The sequence below is a fragment of the Spinacia oleracea genome, chromosome 5 (genome assembly GCF_020520425.1).
Source record: "Spinacia oleracea cultivar Varoflay chromosome 5, BTI_SOV_V1, whole genome shotgun sequence".
Classification (NCBI taxonomy): domain Eukaryota; kingdom Viridiplantae; phylum Streptophyta; class Magnoliopsida; order Caryophyllales; family Amaranthaceae; genus Spinacia; species Spinacia oleracea.
In genome coordinates, this window is record NC_079491.1 from 86,759,638 (window position 1) to 86,777,887 (window position 18,250).

Sequence of the window (18,250 nt, forward strand, 5' to 3'; positions counted from 1 at the left end):
CTAAGAATATCAAAGTATGATAAAATAAACCTCTGCATCGAATGAGATACAACACTCATATGCAGAAATGGAATCAAGTTTGAGTTCCATAAATGTTTTAAGTATTAGGTGAAATACCTATATTAGTAAAATATTAAATGCTTGATTTTGGGTTAGAGGCCCACAAATTGGTAAACATTTGGTTTAAACATTTATCATTTATGAAATTATATTTCATAGATCATTTAATCTTGGTTTAGTATTAAATGATGAAGTCCAAGTGATTCAAAACATTCAAATGGCATGTCAAGATGGATTCTTTGAGAAAGAAACACCCATAAGTGAACTTGAATATTGAAATAACAAAAGGATCCCTAATCCACGTCATTGAAAGGTTGGACGACCAATGACTAATGAAGATTAGATTGCAAGTTGATCTATAGTTCAGTTTCTTGAACTAGATGGACTGGATGTCCGAAATCATTTGCATAGATACTTATTGGATCTTGTATCAGATTGACCATGGGAACACTTTAAGAGATTAAGGTCATGTCATCAGTAGTTCTCATTTAATGGTGATTGGAACCTATTCCTCAGAACCTGGGTAGTTATGGCTCCTTGTTTGAGAATTAGTTCTCTTTAATGCTCGCTAAACGTCGCACCGTAAAAGGAGGCTATAAAAGTAGTTATTGGGCGTACTATGAATCAAAGTAAGTTGTTCATAAGTTACAAGAAGGGATTGTCCTCCTATCTTTGATAGGATATGGTGTTGTTGTTGTACATGGCCTCTCGAAAAGTTAGATACTGTGAAAATGCATGGCCTTGCTCAGAATGGTTAAGGCTTAACCTTCTATAAAAGTTTAACGGTTGAAATCCGTAATTCGAGAAACACTTCTGGACCTAATAAGGATGGCTTGGATCTTACCTTATGTTCAGTAAGTAACACCAAGAGACAAAGGAATCGGAATGCACACTTGTCTGAATGACGTACAAGTGGGAGACCGAAGGAAATATGTCCTTCACCTAAGGTGCATTAGTCTAATACCAAGGTTCAGATTAATTAAGAACAATTAATTCAGTGAGATCAAGTGATCGGAACAGCTAGCTGGAGCAATGCTTCCGATCAGTGAGTTCTAATCTATATTAGGCTCACAACTTACCCTTGACTGAACCTATAAGGTCACTCCATTGGCATGTAACAGATCATCGGATTATATGAATCGGATATTCATTTAATAGCTTTCCGGGAAATTAGTTTGGAAAACATAATTATACGATTTAACATTGGATCGTAAAATCGTATATCGTGATTGCATATATTCGTAAGCTAAGCGAGACGAATAATCATATTGTACGACAATGGATTGTCAAGTACGAAACGATAAATAAATTGTCGAAGGATAATTTAATCGCAAACACGAAGGCAAACCAAAGAGCCAAGCAAATAAGTCGCAAGGCCCATGGGCGCAGCACACATGACAGCAGCGCTGCCCCATGCATGGCCTTGGCTGCTTGGATGCGTGCACAAAAGGGGCAGCAGCTGCTGCGTTGTGGCCCGCGGCCCAGCAGCAAGCTAGCTGCGTTTGCTCGCACACTCGTGGGCCTTGCTGGCCGTCTAAGCCTTGTGCTTGGCCGGTTAGCTTGGTCCATTAGAAAGATTATTTTAATAACCTATTCTAATATAATGCAAAATTCAGTTTACACATCAAACCCTAAGGAGGAGAGAGAAACCCTAATTCTCTCTTTGCCTCCATGGATGTGTTCTTCCCAAAAGCACAAATATCTTGAGTGACGTCTAACCTACGAATCTCAATACACATCTGAACGTGTCGGTGAACCAAATAGAGGAACGACAATCGGAGTTCTTTGTTCGTGTTCGTGATCGTTGAACTAGGGAAAACATGCTTTGAAAGTATGTTTTCTTAATTTGTACTCTATACATGTTTCCTGGCTTTGGGGATTGTTCCGCTATGTTGAATATATAGTTAACTGTATTCCCCTACATGGTGTAGGTAACTCCCTTTTTTCTTCGTTGACCTCCTTGATTTGTGCAGAGTCTGCTATGGATCGTTCCTCCCCGGAAGACAAGGGGGTAGTGAAGTTACCTGTGTGGCTATCCCAGGTTTATAATGTCGAGGTTCTTAAAGCTGTGGAGGCTAAAAGGAAAGAGTCTTCAAAGAAGTTTGAGGAGGCTGCTTCTAGTGACCTCCCCAAAGTACGTCTGATTTTCTTAGTTACGTGCTATTCGGATTTTTGTTATGCTGATTTGTGCACTCTTGTCTATAGGCACCTACTACATCTGCTTTAGGAAAACGTCCAGCTCTTTCTTCGGCCGCTCCGAAGGCGAAGCCTCCTTTCTTCTTGCACTGATAACACCGTGACGCCTGGGTTGGAGCCGACGGCCCCTCCTGTTGTAGATGTGGGGGCCTCTTCCCCCTATTTTGAAGATCGCTGTGCGGCCAATGTACCCAGCGAGTCTAATCCGGTGGTGATAGGAGATGGGGGCCCAGAGGCCAATGAGGCATCCTCTAAGGCGACAATGAGTGCTAGTTCTGTTGTAGATCCGTCGCCTAGGAAGAAGACGACCAGGGAGTCAGACGATTCTTCTCCCGCCAAGGATAAGGCGGTGCACTAACCTCCACCAAGGGCGACTCCTGGTAAGTTTTGTTGTGAACGGGGCATCTTTGTAACAACCCGCCCTTAACGAGCTGCTTTCTAAACACACTTAGTCATAATTTAAACAAACTCAACATAATTACAACTTTAAACCCTGCTAAACATACTTTAACTCTTCAAACAACTTCAGGGATTTAATCACGGGTTTAGCCTACCTCAAAGACACTAATCAGGACCCTTAAACTTAATTAGTTATTAAAAATTTCGGCAGCACTTCCCCTAAATATGGACAACCTAAAATACTGTTTAGGAAATTACGTCAGATTCTCTTTCACCTGCTTCAATTACATCAACATATCCCAAAATATAACTGTAACAGCCCACACTTAATGAGCTACTTTTAAGCACACTTAACCTTAAACCAAAGAAACTTAACTTAACTACGACTCCAATACAAATATATAATCCATAAATTATAAACCAAAAGCTTTAAGAAGAAATTATACAACCATTAACAAACTCTAGAAAACTAAATTACATTTCGCAAATCCATAATCCAACCTTGGACACATAAGGCCATTGGAGAACTCTACGAACCTTGAATCTGAACTGAGACTCGACTCTTGCTACTGGCAAAACATTTTAACTTTGCGCCCACCGGGACAGGTTCATAGAACAAAATCAGCGAAAATCCGAGTACACACATCCAAACTGAAATGCGTTTTATAGGTGGCTCAAAATAGTTTTTGATTTAGTTTTATGTTTATTTTGAAATGCATCTTTACTTATTAAAAACACCTGAAAATTTTTACTTGAAGACAGAATTCGAATGCCTTTGAAAACAATATCGTGAAGTCTGTATGATTCAAACAATGTTATTCTTTAAAAAAACGCGATGCAACCACATCACCATAGTATAATCACAATGATTCACGACTTTACTTAATATCCCACATGATTCCCAATTCACAATCACCTCAATAATTTGGCTCGCAACTTATTACTCATCTAGTTATTGTCGTGCTCTTATTCATTTCCAATCATAAGATAAATCATGTACTCATAATATATATTTATTCATAGCTTATTACGAAACTCATTGCCACAATGTTACCAAGTCTTATAACTTTGCTATATAACGTTTTCACAAACACAATTCAAACTCACAATGCATATTCGATATAATTTCATAACTCAATGTGAAAAGAGATAACTTATTTCTACATATTAGTTTGCAGTTGGGGAAAGTGAACACGATTAGAGAGGGGTCAGCACGACCAGCTGTCTCTATACGGTGGGGGTCGTCGCCCTCCTGATAAACATACACTTGCAAAACTTAACTAGGACATGTCCCTAACTACGGGTCTATCCCGCTTCTACGAGTCTACTTTTGTAGCACTCGCTTTACGGCCAAGCCGCTTTAACGGGTATATCCCGCCCAACTACGGGTCAAGCCCGCTTACCACGAGTCTACTGATGTAGCACTCGCTTCCAAACATGGGTCAAGCCCATTTACCACGAGTCTACTGATGTAGCACTCGTTTCCAATGTTTTTCATCACCGATGCATATTAACACTACGCAAAACATACTCGGCTACTTTCCCCTACTTAAGCATTTTATTATCAAGTAAACATATTTGATTTCGCTCTCAAATTACTATTCGTGTTCTTTAATCATCTATTTGCTTCTTTCTCATAACATTTCAACTCGACTCCTTTCTCAGAGTAATTCCTCAACTAATAAGTAAATCATCCTCGAGACTCGTTGAGTCTTTGAACTTACACCACTCACATTGTAAAGATCTAGTTAACCCATGAATTCACTCTTATTGATTTATTCCTTTGATTAAACTTCTTAACCAACAAACTCATAATTTGACCTCAAAAGGGTAACATCCTTAACTACAGTCCATTAGAGAATCTAATTGAATATTAAATAACCTCGTAGTATGATTTACTTATAAAAGTTAAATTGGGTGAGCTTAGTCTCCCTGAAATGTGTTTTATAAATGTTTATATAAAACTCAATTACTCAAACTAAACTTTATTATTCATAGAAATGCCCACTAGTTATATCTCAAACTAATAGGTTTCAAAAATATGAAAACTTGATTATTTATTTTAAAGTATATCGTTATTCTTTACAATAATTTCTTTATAAAACTTGTCAAAGATTTACTTATTTGCAAACTATATGTATTTAAAGAACTTAAAATAAAACCGGAAACATCTTTAGTTTATTGTTTCAACTCTTAAGTTCATTAAACGCTTTAATATTGTTCAAAGCTAGTTTAAGTTCCATAATTCATAGTTTTAGGAAAAACAAGTGACTTTTAGGAAATTCCAAAATAAATATGGCTTGTTAGAAATGATTACAAACCTTTGAAACGACTCATTCAAGAATATTAAAGAATCATTAAAGACTCGGCTTTTGTTATACTTAAAATAGTTTAGAGATTTCTCATTTACTACATTAAAAGAATCCTTTTATTATTAACCCTTGATTAAGATAAACATTTGTCCTTTAAGAAATTAAAAACAAGTATGACCCAGTTGAAAGATTACATAAACCTTCATTGAAAACAGGAATTTAAAATTAAAAGTGATATCTTTGGTTCCACTAAATCTTACTTTAGAATCTCTTATGTAGTTTAACACTAAGACCTCAACTCCTTAGAAACTCAAGTAGGACTACTTCCATTATGCAATGACTTTTACCTGATCATTAACGTATTCACTGATGATTAACTCTCAATTAACACTCCCTTAAACTTTTGACTCTTTCACATATCTTACGATTCCCAAGTTCGATCTCAAGATACTCAATGAACTCAATTCTCTAGCCGCTCAATGCCTCAACTCAAACCATCTCTCACTTGGGTTCTCATTGACACAAACACTCGTTTAACAGAAACATGATTCTTGAAAGCATTACAATCAAATTCATTTTGCAAAGAACAAATCAATTTGCAAATAGATTCAGTTTTGCAAGACATAATTTAATTCGCAACATAACATTCGATTTCAAAACAACATTCAATCTATACATACATATGTATATATATATATATATATATATATATATATATATATATATATATATGTTTATATATATATATATATGTTTATATATATATGTATATATATACATATATATATATATATATATAATACTTAAACTCAAGATATATTTTCAAATATTAAAGTTTGTTGGACGATGTGTACCTTCGTTCACTGACACATAATCTATGAGTGCTTATACATTTGATCCTAACTCCATAATCCCACTCTCCTTATTCTATAACCGAAAACTTACCTCCACAAATAAAGCCAACAATAAATAAAACATTCATTTAAACCGAGTTATAACTAAATTGAATTCTTTTAGAAATAATCCCTCCAAAATTCATTTAAAGACTAATATAGAATGCCTTTCACTTAATATAAAACTGAATGGGATTGCTCGACGTGGATTATGATTCAAATCATAATTCAAATACTCATTTGATTAAATTAATTAATTTGGAAAAACTCAAACATATTTTCATTTAGAACCCTTCTTTGTATCAAGAAACATTAATCAGAGTCACTTTAATAAATTATCAAAAACCAGTTTAATTCAATAACCAAAATCATATCAATGAAATCAAAGTAAGAACTCAATAACAATTAATTCCATAAGCTAATACAACTGAATCAGGATAACTAAAATAGATGAAAATTTAATTGAGTTTGAATTTATACCTTCAAAAAAATCGAAAGCAGGAAGGAAGACAACAACGACAAGGAGCAACAACGAGAATCAAAGACAAAAACACTGCCAACAACAACCGTGGCGAGCCAGAGCTGGGTGACGCTCGTGACCAGAGGTGGAAGTGCTCGAAGGAGAAAGAGGACACCGACAAGGGGAGCTAGGGAAAGTAGGGCATTATTGACAACAACAACCAATTAGGGAATCACAACCACATCAATCAACGGAAATGGAGAAGCAGAGCACCCAAACAAGAAGAGAGAGAAAAATGAATTTAATTAGGGTTTGCTCAATTTGGGGATTTTATTTCAATTCAATAGTTTAATGAACAAGAGATAAAGAGATTACCAAGTTATGAGGAAGTAGCCTCAGCAACAACCATAGCAACCTCGGCGTCGGCTCACAGCAGTGGAGAAAGAGGAGAGACGGAAGTTGAGGAGAGCAATGGAAGCAACAACATTCAAACACTATCCCCCCAAAGCCCTAGAAATCTCGCCGACAAGGAAAACTGCGAGGGGAGATCGTCCGGGGGGGCAACAGCTTCGGCGGTGGCGATAGAGGACAGAAGCAACGAGGGTGGAGAGAGAGAGTTTCCGTGAGTCAGAGGGTGAGAGACGGTGTCAGGTGAGAGTGAGGCCCAAGAGAGAGAAATAAAAATAAAAGGGTCTCTCGATTTTTCTAGAGATGACACATATAGAATAAAATAATAGGAATGAATTACATAATTAAGTTAACAATATAATTTATTTATTTTTAAAGCTAAAATATAAATATACTTAAAAATTAAAAAAAATTCGTATCAATTTTAATTATAATGTTTTTTACTCATTTAGGAAAACATATTATCAAAACTAAATTGCAAATTCGTTTTAAAGTAGAAATCTTAATTTTATAATCACTCGTCGATATTCAGCAAATTATTTTAGAATAACAAACTCGAAATCCTAATTTTCAAATTAATTTTCAAGAGTCATTTAAGAGCGAAATTAAGGTAATAAACATACTTTAACACCAAATTGAAAGCTGCTGAAAGTCAGAGTTATTACAATCTTGTTTACTTAGTAGTCTCTTGCTAATGCTCGTGTTATATGTCAATGCAGTTGGCTTTGATTTTCAATGGATGAGGAAGGCCGAGGTGGCACAGATTCCCTCTTCCGACGGCTTTAGCTCGGAGGAAAAGGATAAAATTCTTTCCTCCGTTTATGCGGTGATTCCTAAGGAATATGTGAGATCCCTTCCAGGGATTGGAGAAGGGTTTTTTGGGGCTATGCAGTCCCTTGTGCTGGATGTGAGTCTTTAGAGACTTATTTTTCTTTCAATTGATTTATCAGGTTCCCTGGACACCTTAGGTAACTGGTTTGTTTATTCTTTGTACAGCTTTTCATCAGGTTCGCCGAGGCTAGGTTCGACGCCTTGGGGCCATGCACCAGGAGCTGCTGGATCACAAGGATCAAATTGAGAATCACGATAAGTACGCCAAAAAGAAGGCGGAGCTAATCCGTGATGAAATGGACATGGTCATCAGGTCGCAGGCTTCCGCTCTTCAGCAAGCCGAGGCAGATGCCGAAGCCAATGAGGCAAAGCTCAAGGAGCATGAGGGGAAGCTAGTTGATCTCAAGGCTGGGTACGCTGTTGTTTCTGAGCGGGTTGCCAATTTCTTCACAAAGGTGGATGCCCTAGAGAAGAAGCTTCAGGCTACTCAGGGTGAAGTGGATGCTACCCGGGGAGAGGTCGCTTGTTCCTTCAAGCTGGGGGAGGAAGTCGTCTTGGAAGGTGCTCAGCGGGCTTGGGACCAGGAGATGAAGGGTAAGGACTTCTTGTAATATCCGTATTTTACTATCAAAAATAATATTTATCATCTTGAATACATAGTAATACTTTATACTAAATACTTTGTACCGTATTTTAAAACTAGTTTCCTACTCCCTTACAAAGTTAGCTATTAATATTATTTATGCACTTTAAATATCCACCATAATAAATTACTCAGTAAGCTTCACTTATGTGTATTACGGTTCTTTTACCTTACCAAATTAATAAATCAATGTTGAAGAAAGTATATTGTAGTGGAGCATCCTTAACCATTTATTTTTCTCACTTGTATTTACCTATATTCTAGGAAGCTTAACGTATTTATCCTAGATTCTTAGACCTCTATCCATACTAGAACTCCCTAAGCATATCTTTACAACTAATTCCTATTTTGAAGCTAACTACGTGCATTCCTAATTCCCTATCCAAATTGGAGATTTGAATTACAAACCTTATTTGACTTTGTAACAAACTGATAAGCTAGAACAGATAATGCTTATCTACCGCTAAATCGTAACTTCTATCTCTTGAACCCCTCCCTATAAATAATAGTCAGAAACCCTAATACACTAGTTTTGCAAAACAAAAAAACCTTATACTCTCAAATACCACCAGAAAGCTCCGCAAGAAAACCTCGATCGCCGAAATTGATTTCTAGCCACTTTCGGCTTCACCGAAACACCATCAAACCACCCTCGAAACCACCGCGAAAAAACACTAGTTCATAGTCCTCACGACCCTCTTCGTAACCGACCATTCCTCTCTAAGAACCGTCAATAAACAGAGGTACGATAATCAACCAAAGTTGGTCTCTCGTTCATATATATATATATATCGCATTTCATAGTTTCACTCAACTAGGTAGTTGTAATTTTGGCGGCAACATCCTTATCTTAACCATGATCAAACTTCTCTTATTCTATTATTACTCTTCTAAAAGTCCTGATATTTTGGTAAAACAAATAAATTAATAAATAGAGTAGTAGTATTGACGCTGTTACGGGTGATGTTTTCTTATATTAAAGTCTTTCTTAAACCTAGAGAACAATCACTATAATACACCCACTATGAATTATTATGCTGATAGATATATACTATACAACACGTGACGCTAATATTGGTAATATACGAAAGCTTAGGGTACTAAAAATACTAGATAGATAGCTCCTAATATACGATGTATACTTGTTTGTAGAGTCCGTAGAGCGGGAAGATCACTACTAGTGTTCGTGTTTGTGATTTGTGAAGCTAAGCTTAATAAGGTAAGCTACTACGTTCACCACTTTACTAAACCCTGTAAAGAAATATGGTTTTGACGTGAATATGTGCGACATGCTATTTGTATAGTATATGAATATGGGAATTATTATGATATGTGGTTCGTATAATTACATGAGACATGTTTTATTGATGGGGTTTGATAAACAATGACTGTAGTCAAATTGGTGATTTACTTATGAGCTATACTCCTAGATTTAATGTATTGCAAGTACGTAATTTAGCATGTGATGAATGTTTAAAAGTGGTAGCAAGCTAACCCTCCATTGCGCCCACGTTAATCATTCAGTGGAGGATAATAAGTGGTTGATCTTGGTTTTATGATGATACGATGGAATAATTAAGCTACTTGTTCGTATATGATCACCGGCACTCCCTATTAAAATATAAGTACTTAAAATGTAATACACTTGGTCGGTAAGACATCTTAGGCAGGATCCCCTAAGATGATGAACACATTGGTGGTATGACACATCGTGTCTTAATATTATAGTCGGAGCTAACTAGCACGACCTAGGCTTATTCTACTCCTTTGAGTTCAAAATACTCACTGGGGGGTGTGCACACTTAAGGACTAAGACCTATTTTGGTGGTTACACCCATTAGGGTGGTAGTCTCGAACTACAATTATGGTGGAATTATCTTGTTCTCTTACCTCTAAGTAATTAATTAATTGTTAATTATGGACTGAGTGCGTGTGCTTGTTACGTGCTAGTTGTGCATGAAATGTTTTAAGATAAAGTGTTTTCCAAAGTAAGAAAAAGGTTTTCGAAAATTGTTTTACAGGGTGAAGTAGTACTTACTCAATTTCTACTGATTTGTGGTTTCTTTTCTGTATATGTTTTTCCAATTTACAGGTATGCATGGCACGTCACGAGCGACCGTTTCACAGCAGTAGTAGCAAGTTATTAATAACGTAGATCACCTAAAGACAATCAGTTGAATTTTATTTAATTCAGTTTATAACGACATTTTGGGTAGATGGTTTAAGTTATCTGATTGTGACAATGTTAGTTTATTTATAAAGGTTGGATTATTGATGGATAATATAGCCTTACATTTGGGTTGTAACCTAAATGTGGCGGTAATACCCTTAATTTATTATTTTATGCTTCCGCTATAAGTCTTAAACAGGTATTGAAATTGGGGGTGTTACAAATTGGTATCAGAGCAATAGGTTTTAGGACTAAATTGGTAAATGTTAAATAAGTATTAGGATCTTTAAGATGAATTAATTAAGAATTAAAAAATTGGCAAAGCCGTTTGTGAGATTGAGCGACGTTTATCATGCTTTTATGTGCTATCTATTTTTGTATTTTATTATGTGTTTACATGTTAGTATTTTGTGTTGTAGATGAGTTTTACACCCTACTTGCCTAATTACAAGAACATACTCGAAGAGTTTGATGCTTGGGTACAAGGAGAAGATGTGTGGGTAAAATATATAGAAGATTTATATGGTGTTACACTCGTTAAACATGAAGTATATGAAGTGATTAAAGTAGAGCCTATGTCCCCTCCTGCATCTTCAAGAAACCAAGAAGAGAACTTAGAGATAAAGGATATGCCACTACCAAATCTGTCTAGCATAACTGGATGTTTTTGCGCTTTCTGTTCTGGGGAAAAGATTGATATTATGTTGAGCGACAATACGGAAGTCCTCAGTAAATGCCCTATTTTTGGAGATGAAGTTAAATGAATTTTTATTTAGGAATTATTTTGAGTTATGTTAAATAACCATGAGTCGAATTATAGTTTGGAGTGTTGGACATATATCTACTCGAAAATAAAATTTCAAATGATGGTTGTTACTGATGATAAATTTGGATACATCTGTATGATTTTTTCTATTTTGATTTATAATTGATTATTATATGTTTAGAATTCTAATAATGGGATAAAGGGGGTAAGTGATTAGTTTTTATTTTATTGTGATAGATGGAGGACCACCCAATGTACCCCTACAACCTAAGGATGGGACAACATGAGGACATACCTCCCTATGTAGAAAGAGTAAAGGAACGTTGTGAAGAATGGGGAGATCTCCTAGGAGGCCTGAACAACTATGACACACACTCTAGAATAATAGACGTCTTACTCAAAACCATATAACGCTATGAGCCTTGGATCCCAATCATTGAAATGTACGATGACGTTCTCACAGAACCAAATACAGATATGAGGGTCAATGGTTCCTTACCATTGAGTATGTCTCAACGAGGTTGATGGAGGCTTGGTCAAAATGGGAACCTGAAGATGAGATGGGGGAGGTAATCGATGCGGAACCACTCGCGTTAGAGAATGAAGGAATGGGAGGTGAGAGAGATGAAGTGGAAGATGATATGCGAGTGGACCTCCCAATAGAAGAAGACCCTGAAGAAGAAGACCCTGAAGAAGAAGACCCCGAGGAAGAAGATCCCGAAGAAGAGTTTGATGAGTGAAATTTTGAAAAGACTTAGTAGTGGGGCTATGTGGCCACTCATGGAATAGAAGTAGTCATAGGAATAGTTTATTTTGACCAAGGGTACATTTTAATTTATTAGTTTTTTTTTTTTGTTACTTGTTTAGTTAAGTTTGCTTTCATTAATGGACGAACCCTATTGGGATATTCGATGCCAATTGATTATATTATTGAAATGACAAAGAGAATTATTATTAGTTTTACGTGTTGGATATTTTCTTGAATTACATGAGGTGGAAATCTTTGTAAATTTTGTCTGGTGGAAATTGTCTGTGATTAAATTGTCTGAATGTACACGTAAACTAGAAGAGAAAAGTAATTAATTGAGGAATACATCAATCCTTTTATGCAGATAACCATGTCAGGAAGAAACAATCGTCCTCCCACTAATGCTGAGTTGGCTGCACGACTTCAGCAACTCACAGAACTGACCCAAACCTTAGGAGCTGCTTTGTTGAACAACAACAACAACAACAACAATGGAAACAACAATCCTGACTATGCTAAGAAAGTTGCCAGTAGAAACCCACCTTACTTCCAAGGTGAAGAGGACCCTAGTATCCTAGAAAACTGGATCCGTGAATTTGATAAACTGTTTGAGGCTATAGGGTGCCCTGAGGAAGAGAGAATCCCTTCTGCAACCTATTATCTTAAGGCAGAAGCTGATATTTGGTGGTCCACCTCCCGAGATGACCTAGTTGCTGGACATGGATTTAACTGGGAGGCCTTTAAGGATGCTATGAGGGATAGGTTTTACCCTGAACATGTCAAAATGCAGAAATTCGATGAGTTTGCTAACCTTAGGCAGAGAAACATGTCTGTCCAGGGATATCATTCCAAGTTCCTAGAGCTAGCTAGGTTTTCACCTACCATGGTCCCAGATGAGAGAGCTAAGGCAAACAAATTCATTCGAGGTTTGAACTTTGACACCCAGAAGGTTGTGATTGTTTTGAGATGCCAAACCTTGCAAGAAGCTTATGTTAGCGCAGCGAGTCACTACAGAGTTGAGAAGCTAGAGGAGGAAATCAAGTCTAGGGGTAAGAGAAAGGAGGAAGATTCGAGGAACAACAATCAGAATGGGGGAAATTCTGGAGGCTATGGGGATAAAAGGGCTAGGTACAACAATGGTGATCAGGGTTCGGGTAGAGGATACCATGGAAATAACAACAATTATCGAGGAAACAATGGAGGGAAACCCCAAAACCAAGGGCAGAACCAGAAGTATGGGAATGGGAACGGAAAAAGAAATGAGAGACACTACTATTGCAAGCAGTGTAGTAAGGACCACCCAGGAGTTGATTGTAAGGGAAATGCTGTGCAGTGCTTTGGTTGCAAGAAGATGGGACATCGTGAGTTCGAGTGTTATGCTAAGCAAAATGGTGGTCAGCACCAACAAGGGAGGCAGAACAATTTCAGGAACAACAACAACCAACGGAACCCTTCAGGGAGCCAATCTGCTCAAAATGACCCTAACAAGACCTTGTCTACCCCGAATAACAACAATGGGAATGTGAATGGTGGCAACAAGGGAAGGATTTTTGTGATGAACCAAGCTCAGGCTAATGGAGAGGCTAATGTGGTGACTGGTACTTTTCTTATAAACTCTATTCCTGCACATGTACTTTTTGATTCTGGAGCTTCACATTCATTCATATCATCTGCCCTAGTTAAGAAGTTAGGTCTAGAACCTTCTTCTCAAATTTCTGCTCAAATTTCTATTCCAACTGGGGAGGTAGTGTCATGTAGAAAACTTTACAAGGATGTTTCAATAAACATTAGCGGGACTATACTACCAGGAGACCTTATAGAGTTCAATCTTGATGATTTAGATGTCATATTGGGAATGGATTGGTTGGGAAAATATAGGGCCCGGATAGAGTGTCATGATCAAAAGGTTGTTCTGAAAGGTCCAAATGGGAATAGAATATCCTACCAGGGCATTGTAACCAAACCTGGGGTGAAGATCATATCAGCCTTAGCTATGCATAAGTACCTTAGAAAAGGACAAGAAGCCTACCTGTGTCAGATTCAAGATTTGGGGAGAGAAGATAGTGAATTAAGTGATATTCTTGTTGTTAAGGAGTTTCCTGATGTATTTCCTGAGGATATTCCAGATATTCCCCCGGATAGAGAGGTTGAGTTCACCATAGAGCTGATTCCAGGAACTGCACCAATTTCTAAAGCACCTTATCGTATGGCCCCTGCTGAGACGAAGGAATTGAAGGATCAGATAGAAGATTTATTGAATAAGGGATATATTAGGCCAAGCGTGTCACCATGGGGAGCCCCTGTGCTCTTCGTGAAGAAGAAGGATGGAAGCCTGAGGTTATGTATAGATTATAGGGAGCTAAATCAAGTCACGATCAAAAACAAGTATCCATTGCCTCGTATAGATGACCTTTTTGACCAGTTGAAGGGTGCTGGAACCTTCTCTAAGATTGACTTGAGATCTGGGTACCATCAGTTGAAAATTGCGGAAAAAGACGTGGCAAAGACTGCTTTTAGAACAAGGTATGGCCATTATGAGTTCACAGTTATGCCATTTGGGTTAACCAATGCCCCAGCTGTTTTTATGGACCTCATGAATCGTGTATTTAGACCCTACCTTGATCAATTTGTGGTAGTATTCATTGATGATATTTTGATATACTCTAAAACCCCTGAAGATCATGAACAACACCTGCGTGTGATTTTAGAGACCTTGAGAGAGAAAAGATTTTATGCAAAACTATCTAAGTGTGAATTCTGGAAGAAGGAAGTAGCTTTCCTAGGTCATATCATATCAAAAGAAGGAGTTTCTGTAGACCCCTAAAAGGTTCAAGCTGTAATGAGTTGGCCTAAACCAACTAATGTGACTGAGATTCGTAGCTTTTTGGGTTTAGCTGGTTATTACCGTAGATTTGTGAAAGACTTTTCGAGAATTGCGAGACCCCTTACCAACCTTATGAAGAAAACTGTGAAGTTTCAATGGGATGATAAATGTGAAGAATCTTTTCAAGAGTTGAAAACAAGGTTAACCACAGCCCCGGTGCTGACATTGCCATCTGGAGATGAAGGATTTGATGTTTATAGTGATGCTTCAAAGAAAGGTTTAGGGTGTGTTCTTATGCAAAATGGTAAAGTTGTGGCTTATGCTTCTAGACAATTGAAACCGTTTGAGGAAAATTACCCTACTCATGACCTGGAGTTAGCTGCAGTCGTTTTTGCACTCAAGATATGGAGACACTATTTGTATGGGGTAACCTGCAAGATATTCACAAACCATAAGAGCCTTAAGTATATTTTCACACAGAAAGAGCTGAATATGAGGCAGAGGAGATGGCTAGAACTTATCAAAGATTATGATCTTGAGATCCAATACCATGAGGGAAAAGCCAATGTAGTGGCGGATGCGTTGAGCAGGAAATCCAGTCATTCAGTCAATTCTATGTGGGTACTCCCAGATAAGTTGTGTGAGGAATTCTCGAGGTTGAACTTGGAGATTAAGGAGCATGGAGAGGTGGAATCTGAAATAAAACTATATTCTATGACTATTACCCCTACCATATTTGAGAAGATTAGAAGTGGTCAACCAGATGATGTCAAGCTAAAAAGGGTGATGTCCAAAATGGAGAACGGTGAAATAGGACCTTTTAAGATGCATGATGATGGTAGCATTCGCTATGAGGGTCGATGGTGTGTTCCAATGAAGTGTGAAGAAATAAAGAACCAGTTGATGAAAGAAGGACATTTCACGCCATACTCGGTACACCCCGGAGGCGACAAGCTTTATAAAGACCTCAAGCAACATTTTTGGTGGCCTAGAATGAAGAGGGAAGTAGCTGAATTTGTCTCTAGATGTATGACATGCCAGAAGGTAAAAGCTGAGAGAAGCAAACCTAAGGGATTACTTCAGCCATTAGATGTTCCAAAATGGAAGTGGGATTCGATATCTATGGATTTTGTGACTGCCTTACCTCTGACTAAAACCGGAAAGAACACTATTTGGGTCGTAGTAGATCGTTTGACCAAGACTGCTAGGTTCATTCCAATGAAAGATACATGGTCGATGGAGCAAATGGCAGCTGCGTATGTAAAGAATATTGTGAAGCACCATGGTGTACCTGAAAGCATTGTTTCTGATAGAGATGCAAGATTTCTTTCGAATTTTTTGGGAGAAAGTACATTTGGCATTTGGAACGCAATTGAAGTATAGTACTGCATTTCACCCAGCAACAGACGGACAGACTGAGAGAACCATTCAGACCTTAGAAGACATGCTTAGAGCCTGCGCCATCGATTTTAAAGGTTCGTGGGAAGAGCAATTGGACTTAGTAGAATTTTCCTATAATAATAGCCACCATGCAAGTATAGGAATGGCTCCTTATGAAGCTCTCTATGGAAGAAAATGTAGAAGCCCGTTATGTTGGAGTGATATGACTGACCAAGTGGTGCTAGGCCCTGAGTATTTGCATGACACAGTTGAGAAAGTACGAATTATTCAAGAGAGGATGAAAGCAGCACAAGATAGACAGAAATCATATGCTGATCAGGATCGTCGCCAAGCTGTCTTTGAAGTAGGAGAAAAGGTGTTGTTGAAAGTTTCACCAACCAAAGGTGTTATGAGATTTGGTAAAAAGGGAAAACTTAGCCCGAGGTATATTGGCCCCTATGAAGTGTTAGAAAGAGTTGGAGAAGTTGCTTATAGACTCGCCATGCCAACCGAGTTGTCTAAGGTGCATGACGTTTTTCACATTTCACAACTCAAGAAGTATATCCATGATCCGTCGCATGTGATTGAGCCAGAAATAGTAGAATTGGATGAGACCTTGACTTATGAAGAGAAACCCATAAAAATATTGGATGAGAAAGTTAGAAAAACAAGAAATAAGGAGGTGAAAATAATAAAAGTCTTATGGTCGAACCATCAAACCGAAGAGGCTACCTGGGAAGCAGAAGACACCATGAGACAAAGATACCCTGAATTGTTTTCCTAGGTACGTATTAGAGTTACGGGGACGTAACTCCCTTTAAGGAGGATATATTTTAACTCTTTTTCACCAATAATAAGCTAAAATTACATTTATTATCTAAGATTCGAAGACGAATCTTTCTTTAAGGAGGATAGATTGTAATATCCCGTATTTTAATAGATTGTAATATCCCGTATTTTACTAGATTGTAATATCCCGTATTTTACTATCAAAAATAATCTTTCTTTATTTCATCTAAGATTCGAGGACGAATCTTTCTTTAAGGAGGATAGATTGTAATATCCGTATTTTACTATCAAAAATAATATTTATCATCTTGAATACATAGTAATACTTTATACTAAATACTTTGTACCGTATTTTAAAACTAGTTTCCTACTCCCTTACAAAGTTAGCTATTAATATTATTTATGCACTTTAAATATCCACCATAATAAATTACTCAGTAAGCTTCACTTATGTGTATTACGGTTCTTTTACCTTACCAAATTAATAAATCAATGTTGAAGAAAGTATATTGTAGTGGAGCATCCTTAACCATTTATTTTTCTCACTTGTATTTACCTATATTCTAGGAAGCTTAACGTATTTATCCTAGATTCTTAGACCTCTATCCATACTAGAACTCCCTAAGCATATCTTTACAACTAATTCCTATTTTGAAGCTAACTACGTGCATTCCTAATTCCCTATCCAAATTGGAGATTTGAATTACAAACCTTATTTAACTTTGTAACAAACTGATAAGCTAGAACAGATAATGCTTATCTACCGCTAAATCGTAACTTCTATCTCTTGAACCCCTCCCTATAAATAATAGTCAGAAACCCTAATACACTAGTTTTGCAAAACAAAAAAACCTTATACTCTCAAATACCACCAGAAAGCTCCGCAAGAAAACCTCGATCGCCGAAATTGATTTCTAGCCACTTTCGGCTTCACCGAAACACCATCAAACCACCCTCGAAACCACCGCGAAAAAGCACTAGTTCATAGTCCTCACGACCCTCTTCGTAACCGACCATTCCTCTCTAAGAACCGTCAATAAAAAGAGGTACGATAATCAACCAAAGTTGGTCTCTCGTTCATATATATATATATCGCATTTCATAGTTTCACTCAACTAGGTAGTTGTAATTTTGGCGGCAACATCCTTATCTTAACCATGATCAAACTTCTCTTATTCTATTATTACTCTTCTAAAAGTCCTGATATTTTGGTAAAACAAATAAATTAATAAATAGAGTAGTAGTATTGACGCTGTTACGGGTGATGTTTTCTTATATTAAAGTCTTTCTTAAACCTAGAGAACAATCACTATAATATACCCACTATGAATTATTATGCTGATAGATATATACTATACAACACGTGACGCT

The 18,250-nt window shown here is 37.2% G+C and overlaps 1 protein-coding gene across 18 annotated transcripts in view; it reads left to right on the plus strand.

Moving 5' to 3' along the window:
• LOC110798227 (uncharacterized) overlaps positions 1-18,250 on the plus strand; it is a 41,043-nt gene that overhangs the window by 21,067 nt on the left and 1,726 nt on the right. For 4 of the 18 annotated variants that reach the window (XM_056827853.1, XM_056827847.1, XM_056827846.1 and 1 more), the window contains 2 exons: positions 9,355-9,421; positions 12,251-14,710. In XM_056827853.1, the coding sequence (XP_056683831.1) occupies positions 12,257-14,710 (2,454 nt within the window). In that variant the 5' untranslated portion in view covers positions 9,355-9,421; positions 12,251-12,256. Of the gene's footprint in view, positions 1-2,033; positions 2,195-2,265; positions 2,637-7,447; positions 7,636-7,724; positions 8,154-9,354; positions 9,422-10,294; positions 10,485-10,791; positions 11,313-11,375; positions 11,997-12,250; positions 14,711-18,250 lie in introns of those variants that run through there. The other 14 variants (XM_056827852.1, XM_056827848.1, XM_056827851.1 and 11 more) reach the window with 12 other exon arrangements.